The sequence below is a fragment of the Cetorhinus maximus genome, chromosome 34 (genome assembly GCF_964194155.1).
Source record: "Cetorhinus maximus chromosome 34, sCetMax3.hap1.1, whole genome shotgun sequence".
NCBI lineage: Eukaryota > Metazoa > Chordata > Chondrichthyes > Lamniformes > Cetorhinidae > Cetorhinus > Cetorhinus maximus.
The window spans coordinates 7,766,303-7,792,001 of record NC_135912.1 but is presented as its reverse complement, the minus strand read 5'-3'; the positions used below and the strand labels follow the sequence as shown (position 1 = coordinate 7,792,001).

Here is a 25,699-nt window from a genome sequence, read left to right as displayed (position 1 = left end):
CGGGGGTAGGCGGGAGTGTGGAGAGGTTACAGTCAGATCAGCGCGATCTTATCGAATGGTGGAGTAGGCTCGAGGAAGCCTACTCCTGCTCCTAATTCGTATGTTGCAGCTACAAGGGTGATATCGGTAAGGTAAGGGCCTGTGGCTTTAAAGTGTGTTTGGAAACCAGGCAGGGATGTTGGTGTGATCGGGAAATGTATTGAATTCGGTGTTAGTGTCGCTTGGTGTCGGTGGCTAAGACATCGTGATGGGCGAGTCCCTTTTCCCCTGCTGTGCTGTGTGGTGAGCGCTGAGCCTGACACTCTGTCCCCCCTCCCCCCTTCCAGAGGAGGATTTCTACGAGAAGCTCGCAGCCTCGATCGCACCCGAGATCTACGGGCACGAGGACGTGAAGAAGGCTCTGCTCCTGCTCCTGGTCGGAGGGGTGGATCAGTCTCCCAAAGGAATGAAGATCAGAGGTAAGGGACGGGGAGGGACTGGGTCTCCCTGCCCCCCTGAGTTTACATCACTTCTGGCCTGGGGGCTGACGCAGTTCTGGCCCCGCCTGTGTGGGATTGCTCTACACTGTCCTACTAGTTAATTGGACATGAAAAATCTATTTGATTTTACATTGGGGTGGGTTGGAAATGGGACTGATTTGGAGGGTGAACCGACACTATACCTGGGTCGGAGTTGGGTGTGTTTAGTTCAATCCTTAAACATCATGTTTGCATTTCTAATAAGTGCTTGATTCAGAGAATGTTTTTACATCCATTAAAAACCTTCTTACCATAAACCTGCTCTATGTAACCCAGGCTAATCCCACTTCCCTGATCACTCCCCATAACTCTTTAATATCCCATTCCCGTACCCACTAATATCCACCCAGTCTAACCCCCCGGTCAAGTGCTCACTTCCCAAACCCTCAGCTATTCCACCCAGCTTTATCCCCGCAAGTAACATTCATGCCGCACAAGCGCCTGGCAATGAATCTCTCCAACAAGAGAGAATCTAACCTTACACCCCTTGACATTAAATGGCATTACCATCGCTGAATCCCCCCCACCTATCAACATCCTGTGGGTTACCATTGACCTGAAACTGAGCTGGGCCAACCATATAGATACAGTGGCTACAAGAGCAGGTCACAGGCTGGGAATTCTGCAGCGAGTAACTCACCTCCTGACTCTCCAAAACCTGTCCACTGTCTGCAAGGCACAAGTCAGGAGCGTGATGGAATACTCTCCACTTGCCTGGATGAGTGCGGCTCCAACAACCCTTGAGAAGCTCGACACCATCCAGGACGAAGGAGCCTGCTTGAATGACACCCCATCCATCACCTCAGACATTCACTCCCTAGACCACCAACAGACAGTGGCAGCATCTACAAGGTGCACTGCAGCAGCTCACCCAGGCTCCTTCGACAGCACCTTCCAAATCCTTGACCTCTACCACCTAGAAGGACAAGGGCAGCAGATGCATAGGAGCACCTCCACCTGCAAGTTCCCCTCCAAGGCACCTACTATCCTGAGTTGGATCTATATCACTGTTCCTTGACTGTTACTGGGTCAAAATCCTGGAATTCCCTCCCTTAACAGCACTGTGGGTGTACCCACACCAGACGGCAGTTCACCTCTAACTTCTCACAGACAGTTAGGGGTGAGAAACAAATGATGGTCACGTCAACAATGCTGACATCCCATGAATGAATTTGTTTAAAAAACACTCCCCAAACCCTTTAATACTCCAATTAGTCTTAACCCAATCACCCTCGAACCCCCCTACCCTTTGTCCCTTTCAAGTTACTGTCTAATTCCCTACAGCCACTTCACGAACACTGCTTCAGCCACAGTTTTCAGCTGGAAATTCTACATTTTGCCTGGCCTCTGTAAAACGTTTTGTAACTTCCCTTTAATTCCGTGGACTCTGAAAATGTGGCTCTAATGTGTTTGTTGTGATGTTGATTATTTCAATGGAATGAGTGGGAACAGGAGGGTTTATCCCACACGAGGGGACAATGCATAAGGGCTAGTGACAGAACAAGGCTGCCCAATTGAAGGTGAGCACCAGACTGTGCTAGGGCATGTCGAAGGATCACCTTCGACTCCCAACACCCTCGCCATTCACTCCGTTGTTTGTGACTGTACAGCATCTCTCGGGTTCCTTATGATCTCCATTTCCCTCCTGATCGCTTTTAGGAAACATCAACATCTGTCTGATGGGAGATCCTGGTGTGGCAAAATCACAGCTGCTCTGCTACATAGACAGACTCGCACCGAGGAGTAAGTGTTCAGTGTCCATCAATCTAGCTGACGTGACCCTGCGATGTGTGAACTCTGGGTGATATCTGTACTGACCAAGTGACCCTCAGATGTGTAAACTCTGGGTCATATCTGTACTGACCGAGTGTCTGACCCTGTGATGTGTGAACTCTGGGTGATATCTGTACTGACCCAGTGTCTGACCCTGTAATGCGTGGGTTCTGGGTGATACCTGTACTGACCGAGTGACCCTGCGATGTGTGAACTCTGGGTGATATCTTTACTGACCGAGTGACCCTCAGATGTGTAAACTCTGGGTGATATCTGTACTGACCGAGTGACCCTGCGATGTGTGAACTCTGGGTGATATCCGTACTGACCGAGTGTCTGACCCTGTAATGTGTAGGTTCTGGGTGATACCTGTTCTGACCGAGTGACCCTGCGATGTGTGAACTCTGGGTGATACCTGTACTGACCAAGTGACCCTCAGATGTGTAAACTCTGGGTGATATCTGTACTGACCGAGTGTCTGACCCTGTGATGTGTGAACTCTGGGTGATATCTGTTCTGACCCTGTAATGTGTGGGTTCTGGGTGATACCTGTACTGACCAAGTGACCCTGAGATGTGTGAACTCTGGGTAATACCTGTACTGAGTCTCTATCACTAGCTGTGTTGATGTGGTTATATTTGTTTCTAGCTGGGGGTTGTGGACTGTGTTCTACAAGAATCATGTGATTATATAACAAGTGCAATAGTTTAATTGATTTGTGTTGCAAGCTTGTGCTAGCTAGTGTGGGGCTAGGTTTAATCTATCATCCAGAGTAAAAGTATTTTGTCCTCTCTGTACCACAGTTTCCCGAGCCTGTGGGTGAGTAGCTTCCCCGCCACCTTGCGCAAGGGCGGGGCTCTTTCTGAAGCAGCTGTAATAGTGAGAGCTCCAAGCTTCACTTGCTCTTAGCTTTCCTGTGCCTTCAGTAGAGTCAGGTTAAATGTGTGACTGTCCCTGAGACCTGTCGTCCCTGATCTATGTCCAGTCTCTCAGTTGTAACTGAAGCTCTTGTGGGTCAAAACCTAGGCAAACAGTTGCCTCCCTTAAAAGCAACTCCCAACATTCATCGGCAGGTTGTACTATATCCACAGGAATGTAGCTTGACCATTTCCCATCACTGTGTGGGCCTCAAATGGGTGCTGGCCCAGCTGTTGAGTTTTCTGAAGTGAGGGCATGCTGGCTGACGCAGGTTTCTGCCCAGCATGCAGCCGATGTGTTTGGGAGTGGAGCGGAGTGGAGTCACGCACGTTGGGCTGCACCGGGGGTTTCTCCTGGAATCTCGCTCTCACCAAGGTTCCTCCCTTGGGTTAGTGCCCCAGTACCGCTGTGTCTCCGCAGCTCTGACCGCCAATAGCAGTGAGGGCGAGGGGCTTAAAAATCAGATACACAAGCAGGATTGTGTGTGTGTGGAGAGAGCAGGAGGGTGCCGTGACGGGTATGGGAATACAGGACAATGTGAAGACAGGCTGCTTACTGCCATTAACTTTGTGGGTGGATTGTGCTGTGAAACTGGCCCCTGGGCTGAACATTTCGTGTCCCAGTGAGAGGACCTGTGCTGACTTCTACTTGACGTGCCTGCCTCCAGGTCAGTACACCACAGGCCGGGGATCTTCAGGCGTGGGTTTGACTGCTGCAGTGATGAAGGACCCGGTTACCGGGGAGATGATCCTGGAAGGGGGAGCCCTGGTGCTGGCTGACCAAGGGATCTGCTGCATTGACGAGTTTGATAAGATGATGGACTCCGACCGGACTGCCATTCATGAGGTGATGGAGCAGCAGACCATCTCGATTGCTAAGGCAAGTGGCAGATGAGAGAGAGAGAGCCTAGGATTGGGAGTGGCTCGATTAGACCTGACCATTCACGGTCTTCACTTTGCCCATCACACTCCTCAATTGGAGAGCCCTGAGCGACTTAGAGTGGATCAGTAGGCACTACATCAAAAAAACTTTCCTAAATTTTAAAGATCTCTATTAGATCACCCCTCAGCTCTTTTTTTCCAAGAGAAAAGAGACCCAGCCTGTTAATTCTTTCCTGCACTGTATACCCACACATTTCTGGTGTCACCCTCGTTAATCTTCTCTCCAGTGTCTCTATGTCCTTTTCACAATGTGGTGACTAGCACTGAACACCCAAGTGTGATCATCTTTTATCTCTGCCCAGAAGGAATATCTCTTCACCTTTCTGTACTCCTTTATTCTCCTGCCATTATTTTATCCTGAGTAAGTATAGCTACTCCAACTCTCTTTTCCCCCTCTGTCTTTCCTAAACACGTTTTACCCCGCGATGTTTAACCCCGTGATTTTGTTTTCTCTTCTGTCGCCACGTCTCAGTAATTCCTACTATAACTGGTTCCTCCCAACCCATGAAAGTCAGAAACGATTGTGAAAGCAAAGAGGAGTTAAATCATCAAACAATGTGAGAGAGGACGGTGAAATTTTAAATCAAAGTGTTAACATTGAAGGAAAATTTGGAGTTAAGGGCAGGTCCACTAACCGACACACAATGAAAGCAAAAGGGCAGAAATATTGAATTGTAACTTAAGCCTTAACGTTACCAGGGAGATTAACAAGGTGCGGGTGACATTGGTGGGAGGTGGGCAAATAATCGATAAATTAATTCAACTTTTTTTTATTTATTCATGGGACGCGGATGTTGCTGGCTAGACTGGCATTTTTATTGCCCATCCCTAGTTGCCCTCGCTCACCACCGCCTTGCACAGCTGCAGTCTGTGTGGTGTAGGTACACCCACAGTGTTGTTAGGAAGAGTGTTCCAAGGTCATTTATTGTGAGGGGAATTGATTACAAAAGTAGGGAGGTTGTGCTTCAGTTGTACAGGGCATTGGTAAGGCCACATCTGGAGCATTGTGTACAGTACTGGTCTCCTTATTTAAAGAAAGATGTAAATGCGTTGGAGGCAGTTCAGCGAAGGTTTACTAGATTAATACCAGGAATGGGCGGGTTGTCTTATGAGGAAAGGCTGGACAAGGTTAGGCTTGTATCCGCTGGAGGTTTTGAAGAGTAAGAGGCGACTTCATTGAAACATATAAAATCCAGAGGGGGTCTTGACAGGGTGGGTGTGGAGAGGATGTTTCCTGTTGTGGGAGAATCTAGAACTAGGGGGTCACTGTTTAAAAATAAGCAGTTGCCCATTTAAAACAGAGATGAGAATTTTTTTATTGAGGGTTGAGAGTCTTTGGAACTCCTCCTCAAAAGGTGGTGGAAGAGTTGGATAGATTCTCGATTAACAAGGGGGTGAAAGGTTATTGGGGGTAGGCAGAAATGTGGGGTTGTAGTTACATTCGGGTTAGCCATGGTCTTATTGAATGACTGAGCAGGCTAGAGGGGCCGAGTGGCCTACTCCTCCTTATTCGTATAAAGGATTTTGACCCAGCAAGTGAGGGAATGGCCCTTTTTGTTCCAAGTCAGGATGGTGAGTGGCTTGGAGGGGAACTTGCAGGTGGTGGTGTTCCCATCTATCTGCTGCCCTTGCCCGAAGTGGTAAAACTTAGAGGCTAAAATCCCTGCTCCGGATGCCTCGCATCTGTGAGTAGGAAAGAGGTTGTGGAGGAGGAGCAGTGCCGCTGTGATACACGGTTCATTTAGAAGCGGAATACTGCAGAGGGCTGGCCGGCAGCAAATGGTCCGATCTTTAAAAAGGGAGATGGAACGAGTCCGTCGAACTATTGACCAGTTTGCTTAAAAAAATCATAGAAGCTTTACTTAGCGACATACCAGAAAAACATTGAAAGACAATATCATAAAGAATAGTCAGCATGGGCTTTGAAACAGTGGGCCATGCTTGACCGAGCTTATTGAACTCTTTGAGGGAGTAACAGTAGACAACAGTAACACAGTCGATGTAAGAACAACGCTCGAGAAGCTCGACGCCATCCAGAACAGAGCAGCCTGCTGGACTGGCACCCCGTCCACCACCTTTCAACATTCACTCCCTCCATCACCGACGCACAGTAGCAGCAGCGTGTGTACCATCTACAAGATGCCCTGTGGCAACTCGCCAAGGCTCCTTCGACAGCACCTTCCAAACCCCCGACCTCATTACGACGGGGAGTGGTGGTTGAGGCGTTGATATATTTAACAGGGAGCTGGGTAAATACATGAGAAGGAAAGGGACAGAAGGACATGTAGATGGGAGCAGGTACCGAAAGGCGAGAGGGAGGCTTACGTTTAGCATAAAGATGGTCGCGCGCCGGCTAGAGCTGAAAGGCCTGTTTCTGTGCCGAAAGTTCTGGGTAGAATTTGTACATTCTACCATCAAGTTAATAACACAACCATGGCACAACTGTACAGCAGAGAAACAAGCCATTTAGTTGAACTGCTCTCTACTTCACAGGAGGCTCCTCTTCTCCTCCACCCCTACCCCTCCCGCCCAACCCCCACCCTGTATCCCTCTAGTCCCTTCTTTCCCTTGTCTGCACCAAGTCTCCCCTTAAACAGCCAGTGCGCTCTGCTTCTAACGCTCCATATGGCTTTCGCATTCTCTGTACTAAAACCAATCCTCCTAAGTTCTTTACTTTACCTGTTAGTATCCATGTTTAGAAGCGGTTTTCCTGTGTACGAGGCGTCTATGTCTCAGTAATTGTGAGTGAAACAAATATTCAGTGCAAAGGAAAGAATTTTATTCCCAACGGATTCTGCCCCCATCCCGCGTGCTCTCTCTCCCCCCCCCCATCCTGAATCGTTCCTTGCCTTGATGTCGCCTCTCGCCCTCTCCCAGGGACTATCGCTTTTCGTTTTGAATCTTTTTGGAGCAGTACTTGGGGCTGAGAGCGGACTGTGACGTGGCAGCCAGTCATCTGTTGTTAAACTTAACCCTGTTGGCTGCTTCCTCCTAAAGGCTGGCATCATGACCACGCTGAACGCCCGCTGCTCGATCCTGGCGGCCGCGAATCCTGCCTACGGCCGCTACAATCCCAAGAAAACGGTGGAGCAGAACATCCAGCTCCCGGCTGCGCTGCTGTCCCGATTCGACCTCCTGTGGCTCATTCAGGATAAGCCGGACCGGGATAATGACCTGAGGTACGGGAGGGGCTGAGGGTGCAGCAAACGCAGCCATTGGGGAGGGGGCCTGAGGGGGTGGGCTTAGGGGCCAGTCCTTGGCAGGCAGCAACTGCTGTGATCATTGCCCTCACTGGGTGGGGAGGAAGCAGATGAGGAAACAAAAGTAAGGGAGCAAAAGGAAGCGAGGAGATGAGAGGAAGGAACTAGAAGAAGAGCTGAGCAAGGGCGGTGAGTCTTTGGAACTCTCTTCCTCAAAAGGCAGTGGAAGCAGAGCCTTTGAACGTTTTCAAGGCAGAGCTGGATAGATTCTTAAGCAAAGGGGGGTGAAAGGTTATCGGGGGTAGGTGGGAATGTGGAGTTGAGGTTACAGTCAGATCGGCCATTATCTCATTGAATGGCAAAGCAGGCTCGAGGGGCCCACTCCCCCTAATTCACAAGTTTATAAGGGCAGCAGAGGCATGGGAACACCATCGCCTCCCAAGTGACACACCGTCCCTGACTTGGAGCTTTTTTCTCATTCTTGCCTGGGGTGTGGGTGTCGCTGGCCAGGCCAGCATTTGTTGCCCATCCCTAATTGCCCTCGTTCAGAGGGCATTTAAAAGCCAACCGCATCGCTGTGGGTCTGGAGTCACATGTAGGCCAGACCAAGTAAGGGCAGCAGATTTCTTTTGCTAAAAGGACTTTAGTGAGCCTGATGGGTGTTTGCGATGATCAGCAATGGTTTAGTGGTCATCACCAGGCTTCGAATTTCACCATCTGCCATGGTGGATTTTGAACTCAGGGCCCCAGAGCATTATCCTGGGTCTCTCGAATGCTAGTCCAGTGCCTAGTCCACCTCCTAAACCTGCTCTTTGTCTCACCCCCTCAGGCTAGCTCAACACATCACCTACGTACACCAGCACAGCAAGCAGCCGCCGTCACAGTTCCAGCCTTTGGACATGAAGCTCATGAGGTATGGTGTCTATATCGCAGCATTGGCAGGCTAGGTGTTGGTTTTGAAAGCAGCCTGTCTCCAGCTTTTCACTTGTTTTTGTTTCCCTCCTTGTTCAGGCGCTACATTACCTTGTGCAAAAAGAAACAGCCAATGATCCCAGAGTCGCTGGGGGATTACATCACCGCTGCTTATGTAGAGATGAGGAAGGAGTCACGAGTCAACAAGGACATGACCTTTACATCTGCCAGGACACTGCTGTCTGTCCTGCGTATTTCCACGGCCCTGGTACGTACCCCATGAATACCACAGGACTCTTCCTTGCCCCCTCTGCTACAACTGGCTTAGTGTCCACTGGTCTGCCTCGGGTTTGCTGTTAGGGTTTTGGGGAGAACGGAAGGAACCGTTGCTGTGGGGCTAAACCTCGGTACAGCGTGATGAGCTGGAAGCCCTCACGATTGTAACTGGCCACAGTGACGCTGGCGCCTCCCTTTGGACCTGCCTCAACGTGGCCACGTGAGGTGAAATCGTCAAACGACAAATTGGCGTATTGTCCCCCTTGATGGGAGGCGAGAAACTGGAGGAGCAGAGGGGCTTGGGTACCCAGGTACACATACCACTTAGTGCTCAAGATACAACAATCCCTACATTTAAAACGGGGGAACCGAGCATGCCCAGGGAATTATAGACCAGTCAGCGTCACATCAGTGGTAGGAAAAATAATGGAATCCTTACTGAAGGAGAGAACAGAAGAACATCTGGAAATGAGAAATATAATAATGAATAGTCAGCACGGATTCCGAAAGGGAAAATCTTGCCTCACCAACCTTAAGGTTTTGAGGTAATCGAGAGTGGACAATGGTAATGCAGTAGATGTAGTTTATGTGGATTTTCGAAAGGCCTTCGATAATGTACCCCACAACAGACTAATGAATAAGGTCAGACAATGTGGAGTCGGTGGGGGGGGGGACAAGTGGGGGAATGGATTGCTCGCTGGCTTCAAGACAGAAAGCAGCGAGTAGAGGTAAAGTGTAGTTACTCACTACAAGTGATGTTCCACAAGGCTCAGTGCTGGCGCCAGTGCTGTTCACAATCTACGCTCACCATTTGGATTTCTGGAATCAGAACCACAATTTCTCAGTTTGCAGATGACACCAAATTGGAGGAAATTGTCAACACTGAGGAGGGCAACACCGTTACTGTGGGACGTTAATAAAACCTGTGGAACGGGCAGATAATTAGCAAATGAGGTTCTGCACCGATAAATGTGAGGGAGCACGTTTTGGCGGGAAGAATAGAACTAATCACTCGGAAGGTGAGAGTCCAGGTGGGATAGAGGAGCAAGGGGATCTTGGAGTGCAGATACCTCAAACACTAAAAGTTACACAACAGGTTAACAAGGTCATATAAAGAAAAAGTCAACTTAACTTTAAGCTTTATTTCTAGAGGGATAGAGTTGAAAAGTAGGGAGGCTATGTTAAATCTGTATTGAAGCTTGGTTAGACCACATTTGTGTACAGGTCTGGTCGCCATATTATTAAAAGGATATAGAGACACTGGAGAGGGTGCAGAGAAGATTTACAGGGACAACGCCAACGTGTGGGTATACAGATCAGGAAAGGGTGAACAGGCTTGGTTTCCTTTCTAAAAACAAAAAGCTAAAAGCTACTGTGGATGCTGGAAATCCAAAACAAAACAAAAACAGAATTACCTGGAAAAACTCAGCAAGTCTGGCAGCATCGGCGGAGAAGAAATCAGTCAACGTTTCGAGCCTTCATGGCCCTTCGGCAGAACTGCAGCATAGTTTCAACAAGGGAGAAATATAAATTGGTTTAAGGTGGGTTGGGGGGTGGGGGGTGGGAAGAGACACATTGAGGGTGTGGTGTGAGCAGATAATAATCAAAAGATGTCACAGACAAAAGGGTCAAAGAGGTGTTGAAGGTGGTGGTCTTTGTCTGAGAAAAGTGCTAATTAAGAATGGAAAACAGGATATTCAAAGTACAGCTCTAGTGGGGGTGGGGTGGAAAGACTAAAGGTTTTAGTTTTAGATTTAAAAATAATGGAAATAGGTGGGGAAAGAAGAATCTATATAAATTATTGAAAAAAAAAAGCGGGTGGGGGGGGAAAAGAAACGGGGTGGGGATGGGGGGAGGGGGAGTTTAAGATCTAAAGTTGTTTAGATCTTAAACTCCCCCTCCCCCCATCCCCACCCCGTTTCTTTTCCCCCCCCACCCGCTTTTTTTTTCCAATAATTTATATAGATTCTTCTTTCCCCACCTATTTCCATTATTTTTAAATCTAAAACTAAAACCTTTAGTCTTTCCACCCCACCCCCACTAGAGCTGTACTTTGAATATCCTGTTTTCCATTCTTAATTAGCACTTTTCTCAGACAAAGACCACCACCTTCAACACTTCTTTGACCCTTTTGTCTGTGACATCTTTTGATTATTATCTGCTCACACCACACCCTCAATGTGTCTCTTCCCCCCCCCGCCACCGACCCACCTTAAACCAATTTATATTTCTCCCTTGTTGAAACTATGCTGCAGTTCTGCCGAAGGGCCATGAAGGCTCGAAACGTTGACTGATTTCTTCTCCGCCGATGCTGCCAGACTTGCTGAGTTTTTCCAGGTAATTCTGTTTTTGTTTTGTTTTGGTTTCCTTTCTCCTGAATAGAGACTGAGGAGTGACCTTATGGAGGTTTTTAAAATCAGGAAAGGTTTTGATTGAGTGGACACTAAGAGAGGATGTTTCCTCTTGTGGGGAAGAGCACAACTAGAGGCCATCGGTATGGAAACAGTCACCAAGAAATCCAATCGGGGGTTCAGGAAAACTTCTTCACCCCAGAGTGTGGTGAGAATGTGGGACTTGCTTGGGAAGCTAGGCAAGTATATGAGGGAGAAGGGAATAGAGACTTAGGATGAGAGATTTAGATGAGGAAAGGTGGGAGGAGGCTCGAGTGGAGCAGAAATACCAGCATGGACTGGTTGGGCTGAATGGCCTATTTCTGTGCAGCGTAATCTATGTAACTCTTTGTAAAGGTGAATGGAATGTTTGCCTTTATCTGAAAGGAGCTGATACAAAGGGGAAGATTTGATACTTCAGCTGTACAGAACCTTGGTCATTCGTCATTGGCAATGCTGTGTCCTGTTTTTATGTACCAAAGCAGGCCATTGGTCTGTGCCCATGTTAATGCTCTACATGAACCTTATCTATCCCCATCAACATGTCCCTTCTATTCCTTTCTGCCTCATGTATTTATCTAACTTCCCCTTAAATGTATCTCTGCTGCTCGGGAACCACAACACAGGAAGAATGTAGTGACCATGGGGGTCATGCAGAGCAGATTGATTAGAATAATACCAGGATTTAATGGGATAAATTATGAGGGTGGGCTTTATAAACTTAGCTTGTGCTTTACTGGAGGCTGAGGAGTGATTTTATTGAGACGTTACAAATTATAAAATGGTTTGAGGTCGATGAAAGGAAACTCTTTTCTGTGATGCACTAATGCAGAATGAGGAGGCATAACCTCAGTGTTAGAGCCAGGTTGTCGAGGGCTGAATTCAAAAGATATAAAGGGCAGGAAGAGCTAGTGAAAGCCAGCACAAGAAGAAACTTGCAAGGGATGTTAAGATCAGCAGAAAATCTACATTAGGAAGAAGAGGGTGGTCAGAAGCAATGTGGACCACCGGAAAACTGACAGTGGTGATATTGTCAGTGATAAGGAAATGGTGGACATGTTGATAAATTACAGTAGAGGAAGAGGGCAGAGAAGCCCCAGGGAAACTAATATTGAATCGGGAACAGGAGCTCCGACAAATTCATGTGAATAGTCGTTTAGTGGTACAGACCTTGAGTGTTACTGAAAAAAGACATTTTGTCGAAGCTTTTTGTCTTGCACTCATCAGGACATCCGCGAGAATACCAATGTCAGGGCAAGCAACAACTTTATACTGTATGAGAAGAGAGTCCTGATTGGTTGGCAAGTGCGCTTTGATTGGTAGAGGCATTGCCATGAAGAATGCACCAGTAAATGATGACTGACAGTTAACTGCCAAGCATTGTTTGAAATTTAAACCAGGCAACTTGACTCTGGTCAAGGCATTGCCCTGAGGAATGAACCAGTGAATGGCTATAACAGTTCCTTTAGATTGGAGAAAATTGCACGTGTTGTTTCACTTCTGTCCCCCTACCATTGGGTGGGCATTGCTGACCAGGCCAGCATTCATTGCTCATCCCTAGTTATGTCTGAGGTGGTGGTGGTGAGCTGTCTTTGCTAGGCCATTTCACAGTCCTACTGCCTTGAATGTAGATCCTCAGCCACATCTAGGCCAGGTAACGACAGCTGTTTCCTACACTAGAAGGTATTACGAGATGTGTGTGTCGCTGGCTGGGCCAGCATTTATTGCCCATACCTAATTGCCCTTGAGAAGGTGGTGGTGAGCTGCCTTCTTGAACCGCTGCAGTCCATGTGGCGTAGGTGCACCCACAGTGCTGCTAGGGAGGGAGTTCCAGGATTTTGACTCAGCGACAGTGAAGGAACGGTGATATATTTCCAAGTCAGGATGGTGAGTGGCTTGGAGGGATCCTTCCAGGTGGTGGTGTTCCCATCTGTCTGCTGCCCTTGTCCTTCTGGGTTTGGAAGGTGCTGTCTAAGGAGCCTTGGTGAGTTGCTGAAGTGCACCTTATAGATGGTACACACTGCTGCTACTGTATGGGTGATGGAGGGAGTGAAGGTTTGTGGATGTGGTGCCAATCAAGTGGGCTGCTTTGTCCTGGATGGTGTCGAGCTTCTTGAGTGTTGTGGGAGCTGCACTATTCCAGGCAATTGAGGAATATTCTATCATACTCCTGACTTGTGCCTTGTAGATGGTGGACAGGCTTTGGGGAGTCAGGAGGTGAGTTACTCTCTGCAGAATTCCCAGCCTCTGACCTGCACTTGTAGACACAGCATTTACATGGCTGGTCCAGTTCAGTTTCTGGGCAATGGTAACCCCCAGGATGTTCATAGTGGAGGATTCACTGGGGCGATGGTTCTCTTAACCAGGCATGAACTGGATGAGTTTTTACAACAACCCTGCAGCTTCTCCCGGTCACCGCTGTTGATATTAGCTTTCCGTTGAAGATAAAGTTGGCTAAGTTCAGTGAATTGAAGGCAAATAATTGATCTGGTTCAAATTGACTGAGCGGTGGGTGATAAATACACTGGATAATGGGCAGATACTCCAATTGGTAAGAATATGGTGAGCGGCGCAAGGATCTGTATAGGGCCCTGACTATTAACCATATCTCTTAATGACTCCGATCATAGAATTGAAAACCACACATCCAAGTTTGCAGATGGCACCAATTTAGACAGCATTGCGAGCAGTACAGGGGGAAGCTTAAAATTGCCGAGAGATATTAATAAGGTGTGAACGGACAAAATTGTGGCAAGTGGATTCGATGAATGTAAATATGAGGTCACCGACTTTTGACATGTAAAGGATGGAGCAGGACACATTCCAACTGGTGAAAAGCTAGAAACAGCAGAGGTCCAAAGAGACTTAGGGGCTGGGGGAGCAGATTGTTATAAACGTCTTGACAATAATCAGAAAGGCTAATGGCATTTATTTTATTTTTTTTCTTCCTTCATTCATCATCATCATCATAGGCAGGGCCAGTATTTGTTGCCCCTCCCTAATTGCCCTTGAACTCTTGCTTGGCCATTTCAGAGGGCGTTTAAGAGTCAACCACATTGTTGTGGACCTGGAGTCACATGTAAACCAGATCGGGTAAGGACGGCAGATTTCCTTCCCTAAAGGACGTGAGTGAACCAGATGGGTTTTTTTTTTACCACAAATCAATCATGGTTTCATGGTCGTCGTCACTGAGATGAGCTTTATATATTGCAGATTTATTCATTTGAGTTTAAATTCCACCACCGGTCGTGTCAGTCCCAGAGTATACCCCGGGCGTCTGCATTGCTAGTCCAGTGACATTACCACTACATCCACCATCTCCCCTCTCAGGAATGCTGGCCTTTCTATCTGGAGGAGCAGAATGCAAAGGGGGTTGAAGGCATTCTTCAGCTGTACAAAGCCTGAGTAAGACCACACCTTGAGTCACTCAGCAGTTCTGGGCATCACACCTCAGGGAGAATATATTGGCCTTGGAGGGAGCGCAGCGCAGATTTACCAGAACGATACCGGGAGTCCAAGGGTTAAATTATGAGGAGAGGTTACACAAACCTAGGGCTGTATTCCCTGGAATTGGGGCAAAATGTGATTTCATCAAAGCTTTTAAGAAATGAAGGGAGACGGCGAGGGTAGAATGAGAGAAACTAGTCTCGCTAGTTAGAATAGGGAGCACAGTCTAAAAATGAGAGCCAGACCTTTCAGAAATGAAAGGGTTACATACAAAGTGTGTAGAAGTTTGGAACTCGAGGCAGCAATTGATCCTAGGTCTAGGTGAGGGGAGAGTGACTGCCCTTGACATCAAGGCAGCATTTGACCCAAGTGTGGCATCAAGGAGCCCTAGCAAAACTGGAATCAGGGGGAAAAACTGCTGGTTGGAGTCATACCTAGCATGAAGGAAGATAGTTGTGGTTGTTGGAGGTCAGTCATCTCTGCTCTGGGACATCACTGCGGGAGTTCCTCAGGGTAGTGTCCTCAGCCCAACCATCTTCAGCTGCTTCATCAATAAGCTTCCTTCCATCATAGGGTCAGAAGTGGGGATGTTCGCTGATGATTGCACAATGTTCAGCACCGCTCGCGATGACCGAGATACTGAAGCAGTCCATGTCCAAATTCGACATTATCCAGGCCTTGGGCTGACAAGTGGCAAGTAACATTCGTGCCACACAAGTGTCTGGCAATGACCATCTCCAACAAGAGAGAATCCAGCCATTGCCTCTCGATATTCAATGGCCTTACCATCACTGAATCCCCCACTATCGACATCCTGGGGGGTTACCATTGACCAGAAACTGAACTGGACTAGCCATATAAATACTGTGGCTACAAGAGCAGGTCAGAGGCTGGGAATCTGCGGTGAGTAACTCAACTCCAGCACTCCCCAAAGTCTGTCCAACATCTACAAGGCACAAGTCAGGAGTGTGATGGAATCATCCCCACTTGCCTGGATAAGTGCAGTTCCCACAACATTCAAGAAGCTTGACATCGTTCAGGCCAAAAAGCAGTCCACTTGATTGGCACCCCATCCACAAACATTCACTCCCTCCACCGCCGATGCACAGTAGCAGCAGTGTGTGTGCCATCTACAAGATGCACTGCAGGAATTCACCAAGGCTCCTTAGACAGCACCTTCCAAACCCACGACCACTACCATCTAGAAGGACAAGGGCAGCAGATAGATGGGAACATCACCACCTGGAAGTTCCCCTCCAAGTCACTCACCATCCTGACTTGGAAATATATCGGCCGTTCCTTCACTGTCGCTGGGTCAAAGTCCTGGAACTCCCTCCCTAACTGCACTGTGGGTGTACCTACAACACACGGACTGCAGCGGCTCAAGAAGGCAGCTCACCACCACCTTCTCAAGGGCAACTCGGGATGGGCAATAAATGCTGGGCCCAGCCAGCGACACCCACATCCCATGAATGAATTTTATTTTTAAAAATTAATTTTAAATCTGATTTTTGTAATCTAACATTAAGAAGCACTGGGTAAAGGTGGGTGAATGGGGTTAAGTTACAAAGCAACCGTGATCTCATTGAATGGCAGCGCAGGCTTGTAGGGGTTAAATAGTCTCATTCTGTTGCCTTTTTTGGTTACTGGAATGAACGGTGCCAGCCCATAGGCTGTGGCAGTGCTAAAGTGCTGACAGTGCAGGTAGTGAGACTGAATGCCTACTGCACTGGGGGCACTTGGAGCGCTGCTCAGCCCAATCCAGCGTCTGGTTAACGCCGATCTCAGCAGCTGTAAATGCTTGGAGGGTGTGCAGTGTTGTCAGTTCACCTCGTTCCTCTTGAGCAGCTGCAGAACTCCTTTGCCCGAGGACCCCTTCAGTGTGACTATTGACCTGCGCACTGCAGCTTACTTTAGCCTCGCTGTGGTTGAAATGTCTCTGTGGTGGTGGTTTGGGGCTGGGTGTTCACTTCCTCCGTTGTTTCTGCCTGCTCGCACTCTACAGCTGTCATTCTGCGCACGTGGCGCTCAGTCCGTGTTCACTCAGGAAGTGTTACAGGGGCTGGGGCTGCCAACGGCTCTGTGTGGATTTGCACAGCCAAGGTACTAATCGGCACAACTTTGAAACGGGTTGCTGTGCATCTTTAACCACCTTGGCGGGTACATCCCCACACACAGCTGGCAGAGCTGCGGCCCTCTGCCCCTGTAATGCTGCTGCCCGCCCCTTGCTGTGGGCAGGATATCTGATCTCCTCGTTCGGGTTATTCTGCCTATGCAATGTGCTTTTTGCAGACTGTGAAGAGATGGAGGGGATTGTGAGATCGGGGCTCGCTGGTGCTCTGCTGTCGGGGGATGGTGAAGGGGGTTGTGGGCTCAGTGCTCGCGAGGTACCCTGTGCTTTCAGGGGGGTATTGGCGGGGGTCGTGGGGTTGGGACTCGCTGGCTACTGGGGGACTGCCTGGATGGAGGGCTCAGCACACTCTTGGAGAGTCTGGTTCCCGGAGCTCCAAAGTGCTGTTAGTGCAGGTAGTATGATTCAGATCTACTGCAGTATAAGCACTTCTGTAGCTACAGGAGCACGAGCAGCAGAGGCAAATGCACACGTACTTTCAAGATACATGAGAGACATTGGAACAGTTACTCAGCATGTAACCTTTGGTTTTAAAAAAGACTTTTATTTCACGGGATGTGGTTGTCGCTGGCTGGGCCCAACATTTGTTGCCCATCCCTAATTGCCCCTTGGGAAGGTGGTGGTGAGCTGATTAATTTTGAGTCCATGTGGTGTCGGTACACCCACAGCGCTGTTAAGGAGGGAGTTCCAGGATCTTGACCCAGTGACAGTGAAGGAACGGCCGATATGTTTCCAAGTCAGGATGGTGAGTGGCTTGGAGGGGAACTTCCAGATGGTGATGTTCCCATCTATCTGCTGCCCTCCTAGATGGTAGAGGTGATGGATTTGGAAGGTGCCATCACAGGAGCCTTGGTGAGTTGCTGCAGTGCATCTTGTAGATGGTACACACACTGCTGCTACTGTGCGTCGGTGGTGGAGGGAGTGAATGTTTGTGGAAGGGGTGCCAATCAAGCGGGGCTGCTTTGTCCTGGATGGTGTCGAGCTTCTTGAGTGTTGTGGGAGCTGCACTCATCCAGGCAAGTGGGGAGTATCCCATCACATTCCTGACTTGTGCCTTGTAGATGGTGGACAGGCTTTGGGGAGTCAGGAGGTGAGTTACTCGCTGTAGAATTCCCAACCTCTGACCTGCTCTTGAAGCCACAGTTTTTATATGGCTGGTCCAGTTAGAGCACTAGCCCCCTTCGGGGCACAGGCCTGCAGTGTGGGTTTGAGGGGACTGGGGCACAGAGCACAGGGGACCAGTAGGAATCTCCCGCAATCTCCGAACCCACAGTCAGCTGAAAGGAGCTCACCTCCCGACTCTACCTTTTGAAGGTTGCCTCGAATCACAGAATGCTTATAGCTCAGGAGGAGGCTGTTTGGTCTGTTGTGTCTTTGACACTTCTTTGCAAGAGGAACTCACCTGGTGCCACACCCCTGCCAACTCCCCATAGCCCTGTCTGTCAAATAAATATCCAATTCCCTGTTGAAAGCCTCAATTTAATCTGTCGCCACCACATTCTCAGGCAGCACATTCCAGACTCCAGACCCTAACTGTACGCTGTGTAAAAAAAGACTTTCCTTATGTTGCTTTTGGTTCTTTTGCAAATCACTTTAAATTTGCCACCTGGTTGTCCCTCTGTCTCTCTACGTTCCGCCTTTTAGATATTCTACTTTTCTATTCTTATGACCAAAGCCCACATCCTCCATTTGCCACCTTGTTACCCAATCACTTAATCTGTCTATATCTCTCTTTCCATTCTAATATATCACCCCTCAACTCAAGAGCCCTTAACTTTGTATATTAACTTTTATGTGGCACCCTATCAAATGCCTTTTGGAAAGCCAAGGATACCACATGTACTGGTTCCCCTTTATGTACCATACTGGTTACAAAAAAATACATTTGTCAAACCTTTACTGATCATACTGTGATACACTAAGTGCATTGTTAAGACTTCCTTAATAATAGGTTCCAGCATTTTCTTGATGACTGATGTAAGGCTAACTGACCTTGTAGTTCCCTGTTTTCTCTTCTTCCCCCCCCTCCGCAAAAATCGCTGGGGCTGCTCCAGAGTCTAGGGAATTTTGGAAAATCATAGCTACCGCATCCACTATCTCTGCAGCTATTTCATTTAGAACCCTAGGGTATAGGGTTCTGGCCCTGGGGATTTGTCACATTTTAACCATCGAGTTTCTCATTACTTTTTCTTTGCTGATATTAATTACCTCCCCTCACTTTATTAGCCCCTACTTTACATTCTGTTTCTGGTATGTAACTTGCATCTTCTACCGTGAGGCCAGACACAAAATGTTTGTTCAATGCCTCTGCCATTTCCTCATTCCCCATGATAATTTGTCTTGTTTCTGCTTCTGACAGACCAATATTTACTTTAGCTACTCTCTTCCTTTTTTTTTATATACTTGTAAAAGATCTGCAATCTCTCTTTATATTCCTGGCTCGATCACACTCATTCTATTTTTCCCTTTTTAATCAACATTTTGATGGCCCTCTGGTTTCTGAAACACTCAGTCCTCAGACTGGTACTATTCTTTGCAACATGAGAAGCCCTTTTGTTTTAATGTAATGCTATCCTTAACACCCCCCAGCCCTCGTCCACATAAGTTCCTCATCGCTAGAGCCATTCTTCTGAATCTTTTCTGCACCCTCTCTATTGCTTTCACATCCTTCCTAAAGCGTGATGCACAGTGTTCCAGGTTGAGGTGCACGCTCACTATTGCTTTTGTACTCTATTCCCCCCACTATATAAAGCCCAGGATACTGTATGCTTTATTAACCTCTCTCTCAACCATTCCTGCCACCTTTAATGATTTGTGCACCCCCCTGGTCCCTCTGAAGTGATAGCCTTTATTTTATGCTTCCTCTCAATTAATCCTACCAAAATGTACCAGAATCAGACTCTCTCAGTGCAGAAGAGGCCCCTCGGCCCATCGAGTCTGTACCGACATGTGAGAATCACCTGACCTACCTACCTAATCCCATTTACCAGCACTTGGCCCATAGCCTTGAATGTTATGACATGCCAAGTGCTCATCCAGGTACTTTTTAAAGGATGTGAGGCAACCCGCCTCCACCACCCTCCCAGGCAGCGCATTCCAGACCGTCACCACCCTCTGGGTAAAAAAGTTTTCCCTCACATCCCCCCTAAACCTCCTGCCCCTCACCTTGAACCTATGTCCCCTCGTGGCTGACCCTTCAACTAAGGGGAACAGCTGCTCCCTATCCACCCTGTCCATGCCCCTCATAATCTTGTACACCTCGATCAGGTCACCCCTCAGTCTTCTCTGCTCCAACGAAAACAACCCAAGTCCATCCAACCTCTCTCTTCGTAACTTAAATGTTTCATCCCAGGCAACATCCTGGTGAATCTCCTCTGCACCCCCTCCAGTGCAATCACATCCTTCCTATAATGTGGTGACCAGAACTGCACACAGTACTCCAGCTGTGGCCTCACCAAGGTTCTATACAACTCCAACATGACCTCCCTACTTTTGTAATCTATGCCTCGTTTGATAAAGGCAAGTGTCCCATGTGCCTTTTTCACCACCCCACTAACATGCCCCTCTGCCTTCAGAGATCTATGGACACACACACCAAGGTCCCTTTCTTCCTCAGAACTTCCTCGTGTCATGCCGTTCATTGAATACTTCCTTGTCAAGTTACTTCTTCCAAAGTGTATCACCTCACACTTTTCAGGGTTAAATTCCATCTTCCACTTATCTGCCCATTTGACCATCCCGTCTATATCTTCCTGTAGCCCAAGACACTCAACCTCACTGTTAACCACCCGGCCAATCTTTGTGTCATCCACTTCGCACTTCTGCATGTTTGAAATTCATCTGCTGCTTCTGCCCATTCTACCAGCCTGTCTATATCCCCTTGAAGTTTCACTGTCCTCCTCACAGTTCGTAATACTTAAAGCAGCAGGTTCAGCATTCTGAGCAAACCTGGTATCAGACAGATGCTGGGCCCCATCAGTTGCCCACGAGGAGGTCACCTGATTCGCTGTTGCCCTTACGGTGGGTGATTCTCTCTGGGAATCGGTGTGTACTCCTGCCTCCGCCAGCACTTGCCTCCCGAAACCTCGGGCTTTGGGTTGAGGTTGCGCGCTCACCGTTTTAAAGCTGAGCTGAATCTTGACTGGTTTCCTTGGGTGTTCGGTGGTGTGGGATCCACCCCTGACCTTATTCCGCATCGGAACAGTGGAACGCGGCTGCCCTGTTGCAGAGGGACTGGGGGAGGGTCTGCGTGGCTGTCTGCTTTCTGTGGTCGCCACTGGCAGAGGGGGTATGGCTTTCACTTGCCAAATTGAGGATGTTGCTGCGCCCGGCGATGAGCTGCTTTGCTTGGCCTCTGTCTGGGTTGCAGTGAGTTTTGCACGGTTGCATTCAGTCTGCGCTGCTGTGTGCAAACCCGTGCAAAGCTGACTGAGGCTCGGGAATGTCGGCACTGGTTTATTCTCCTGGAGAGGGGTGGAGGGGGTCCATCTCTGTCTGACAGCTGACGCTGCTGGCTGCTTTACACTGCTTGCACTTGCCCTGTGCTGCTATCACCCCTGTTTGTTGCTGCATGTCAAACAAGCCTGCGGGTTACTCTGGCTGGGATAGTGATTGTTTTGAACCTGACATGGATGCGTTTTCCGTGAATCAAGGATGTTAATGGGGTAACTGTGCGTATGTGGAATTAGGCTGCAGATCATTAATGATCGTATTGAATGGTGAAACAGACTCATCAAGGAACTGCATTGGCTGCCCCTGTTGCTATTTTGCTACTTTTAAGGCTGCACTGGCTGAATATAACAGGCTGTGTGCATGGCTGTGTGCATGACTGCGAGCTGGGCTGGGCTGGGCTGGGTGGGCAGAGCGTTGGCAGTGTTGTGTGTCCTGGCCTGTGAATCTCAACCTGGGGCTTCTCCATCGAAGGCCAACAGAATCCCTTGGTAATGAAGTCAGCTGTTCCCTTCCCCCATTCCCTTTGCCCATCATCTCTCGCTCCTGTGACACCCCCAACACCCTGTAGGATAGGCACAGGGCTCACCTCCACGATGCGTTACAGCCATTTGCAGCATCCCAAAGTGGGAGAGCTCCTATTCAGCCTATCTCCTGGTCGGGACAGAAGCTGTCATGCCAGCAGAGGTGAGCCTGACCCGCCTGGGGAGTCGCCCTCCCTGTCTCCCGGCTCACCAGCCGTGTCCGGTGATCATCTTCACAGCTCCAAACCCCCGAGTGAGAATGTTCCATTGACTTAGTCAGTTTAAATGTTCACCTCTTCACCTGAATCAACTTCTATGCTCCTCAATTCTCCGAGCTGGTTTCAACAGATGGACTTTACTGAAAAGGACGCTGAGAAATTACTGTCATTCTGGATCAGAGCTACAAACCCGTGGCCTTGATGAAATTCTACACCTTGTGTCTGAGTGTGGAGTTGGGGGCTGGAGTTAAGCCTCTGTTTCAGAGCGGGGGGGTGGTGGGTGAGGGGGCATTGGGAGGTGGTGCTGCCTGCACCTTGACACCATCAGACCACAGCTGTCATGTTGGATCAGCGAGAAAGGATTGAGATTGGAGATGTCGGAAGGTGGGAGAGGGGGGATTGAGGTAGAGGGCTTCGGGGAGCGTGTGGGGAGGAATCTGCTGGATTTCTCTGTGAGGCCACAATCAAAGCATCCAAACTGATCCCTCCGCTGCCTCCTCCCCAACCCCAGGTGTCTGTGTCCACCCCCTTGTCCCCGCTTCTCTGGCGCTCGTTCTTCCCCCACCCCCCCAGCTGCCTGTGGCCCTCTTCCCCCTCCCTCCCCTCACTCCCCCACCATCCCTCACTGCCTGCTGCCCTCACCCCGCCCCTCCTTTGAACTTTGTTTTCCTGCATTTGTTTCCCTGTCTTTGCAGACTAGCCGGTGTTGAGAGGCAGAGACTTGGGCAAGTGCTGACTATCCTGCAGGGCATTGCACTTGTCTCTGTCTGACAGTGCTGGCTTGAGGTTGCACTGAGACCCTGATGGTTTGCTTTGGGAACTGCAGAAGGAGCCTCGCCACTGTTCCTGTGGCTGCAATGTCCTCGAATCTTGCCTTCTGAAGGAGACCCGGCAAGATTTTTTTCCCTGATTGCATATTGGTGTTAACGTGGAGAAGCTGTGTTATGTGGAAGGATGGTTTTTGTCAAGATTGTAGAATGTGGTTTGTTAATTGTCTGTCTGCTTTTTGAGGCATTCAGTTGTTTCTGTCCCCACTTGACCGGGTCCTTCCCCATCAACCCACCCCTCTCAAACTCCCTGGCTCTCTCCGACTGATATTCTTGCATCCGCAGGCTCGACTCCGCCTGGTCGACACTGTGGAGAAGGAAGACGTGAATGAAGCAATGAGGCTGATGGAGATGTCGAAGGACTCGCTGGTTGGAGAAAGGGGTCAAACCAGGTGAGAATTTCAGCTGGGGCTGGGGCTCTGGGATTATTCATGTGACGTGGCCACAGTCGCCCGGAGGCGCAGGCACCAGAACGGTGTCCTGGTTTGCCCAGTGGTACTGTGGCTGCTGATGGGGCCAAACTGAGTCCCTGGTGTCCCTGCTCATAGACTGACCCAGGCATGTCTCAGCTGCCCACCTGCATGTATTCCTCCATCCCCTGTAAAGGACAGTTTGTCTGTGATCGGTGGGGGTGGGGTATGGGTATGTGCATCTATCCTGGTGTGTGACCCTAGCCTCTGGGTTGGTTTGGGGGGGTGCAGTGTATCTGTCCTGATGTATGACCCTCACTCCCTGGTTGTTGGGGGTGGGGGATAGTGTATGACCCTCACTCCCTGGTTGTTGGGGGGTGGGAGATGGTGTATGACCCTCACTCCCTGGTTGTTGGGGGGTGGGAGATGGTGTATGAGCCTCACTCCCTGGTTGTTGGGGGGTGGGAGATGGTGTATGAGCCTCACTCCCTGGTTGTTGGGGGTGGGAGATGGTGTATGACCCTCACTCCCTGGTTGTTGGGGGTGGGGGATAGTGTATGACCCTCACTCCCTGGTTGTTGGGGGTGGGAGATGGTGTATGAGCCTCACTCCCTGGTTGTTGGGGGTGGGAGATGGTGTATGACCATCACTCCCTGGTTGTTGGGGGTGGGAGATGGTGTATGAGCCTCACTCCCTGGTTGTTGGGGGTGGGAGATGGTATATGAGCCTCACTCCCTGGTTGTTGGGGGTGGGAGATGGTGTATGACCATCACTCCCTGGTTGTTGGGGGTGGGAGATGGTGTATGAGCCTCACTCCCTGGTTGTTGGGGGTGGGAGATGGTGTATGAGCCTCACTCCCTGGTTGTTGGGGGTGGGAGATGGTGTATGACCATCACTTCCTGGTTGTGGGGGGGGAGGTGGGAGATGGTGTATGACCGTCGCTCCCTGGTTGTTGGGGGTGGGGGATGGTGTATGACCCTCACTCCCTGGTTGTTGGGGGGTGGGAGATGGTGTATGACCCTCACTCCCTGGTTGTTGGGGGGTGGGAGATGGTGTATGACCCTCACTCCCTGGTTGTTGGGGGGTGGGAGATGGTGTATGACCCTCACTCCCTGGTTGTTGGGGGTGGGAGATGGTGTATGACCCTCGCTCCCTGGTTATTGGATGGGGGTGGGTGGGGCAGGGTGGTGGTATATCAGTTCTGGTGTATAATCCTCGCTCCCCAGTTGGTGGGGATTTCTCTCCTGTGCCCACGTCCTGTCCTGTCGTTGATGTGTCCTGTGTGATTTCAGAGCACAGCGGCCTGCCGATGTGATCTTTGCCACTATCCGGGAGATGATTGCTGACACGACGGCGCGAGTGGTGAAGTACTCCGAGGCTGAGCAAAGGTGCGTTTCGAAGGGATTTACCCCGGCACAGGTCGAGGCTGCACTGGAGGAGTACGAGGAACTGAATGTCTGGCAAGTGAATCAGGCACGGACCAAGATCACCTTCGTATGAGCGGGACGCGGACCTGCTGCTGTCACTGGAGACTTACCTGACTAAGATTGGCTTAACTTGGCACGGCCCTGTTTCTCAAATGCCCTCTCTGCCCGGCATACTGCCCACCCTCTCTCTGGCCCTGCTGAAGCCTGGTTTTAACATTCTGTCGCATTGCTGTGATCTTCTGTGTCCACGTTGCGTACAGGAGATCAGTTAGTGATTGGAACTGATTAATAAAATCCATTTGTTACCTTTTCCTTTGTGAGACCTTAATTGTTCGACCTCGGGCTGAATGGTTAATGCACCCAGTTCATGGTGACACGACTCGCTGGGGATAGTGCACTGTAATATCAAGCCCCCCGCTGCTCCCCAAGCCAAAACAAAGGTGAAAAGTGTGATTAGACCACCAGATTGCCCCAATTCTACCTAACTGTTTAATTTCGGTTAACAGAATACAAGCACCAGGTTTCTAAACTTAACAAGTAAATAACTATTTATTAAACAAATTGTCTTTAACCAGTGGCAAAAGAAAGATGAACTGCTAACTTTTAACTCTGTAACTTAAACTCTACCCCTTAACCCCTATATATACACACACCCGACATACAAAACATGGATTTTAAGGGTAAGATAAAACAGTTCAATAGCACCGATCTGGGGTATGGGATGATATGGGTTGATTTTGATTGATGTCTTCCAAATTCCTTGCAGTTTGATGTTAATGACACGAGAATGGTCTTCCAGCACATTCAGTCTGTAGTTCGCTGGTGAAAATTTGCTTTTCAATGTCTCCCCTACTGGTGATTTTCCCCTTTCCCTCTTGACATGGGTTTTTCAGAGAGAGTAGGTTAGAGATATGAAGAAACAGCCAGCTAGCTAGCCTGGAATCTTACACACAGGAGAGGGAGAGGTTTTGGGTGTGTTCTCTTTGCAGGCTACGATCTCTCTGCTCACTGCTATCTCACCCAACCTTGGTCACCTGATCAGGAGCCAATTAAAATGTTGTTGCTCGGCAGTTCTCCTTAGTTCAGGGCCCCTTTCTGGCACCATTTTGTCCAACCTGGCACATTGTTCCAGGAGATAGCAACATTGTATATTCCTCATCCAGTTCCAGTGAATATGTCTTTCAGTTGCAGTCGTGGTCGTTTTTAAAGCCACAGTCCAATTTTTAAAACCACTCCCACAGAAATAAAGAAAAAATATAAAGATATGTTCCTTACATTAGGGAGAGGAGGTGATTCAGCCTCCTGAGGTGCAGTGTCCAATACTGAATGTAGTGCTCC

The 25,699-nt window shown here is 49.1% G+C and overlaps 1 protein-coding gene across 1 annotated transcript in view; it reads left to right on the top strand.

Moving 5' to 3' along the window:
• The window catches only part of mcm7 (minichromosome maintenance complex component 7), a 31,738-nt gene extending 7,068 nt beyond the window's left edge, over positions 1-24,670 (top strand). Inside the window, exons 8-15 of the mRNA XM_078533907.1 lie at positions 327-458; positions 2,178-2,261; positions 3,877-4,088; positions 7,148-7,329; positions 8,180-8,263; positions 8,362-8,530; positions 22,810-22,916; positions 24,227-24,670. Of these exons, the coding sequence (XP_078390033.1) occupies positions 327-458; positions 2,178-2,261; positions 3,877-4,088; positions 7,148-7,329; positions 8,180-8,263; positions 8,362-8,530; positions 22,810-22,916; positions 24,227-24,434 (1,178 nt within the window). The 3' untranslated portion in view covers positions 24,435-24,670. The remainder of the gene's footprint in view (positions 1-326; positions 459-2,177; positions 2,262-3,876; positions 4,089-7,147; positions 7,330-8,179; positions 8,264-8,361; positions 8,531-22,809; positions 22,917-24,226) is intronic.
• Positions 24,671-25,699: the final 1,029 nt, after the last annotated feature.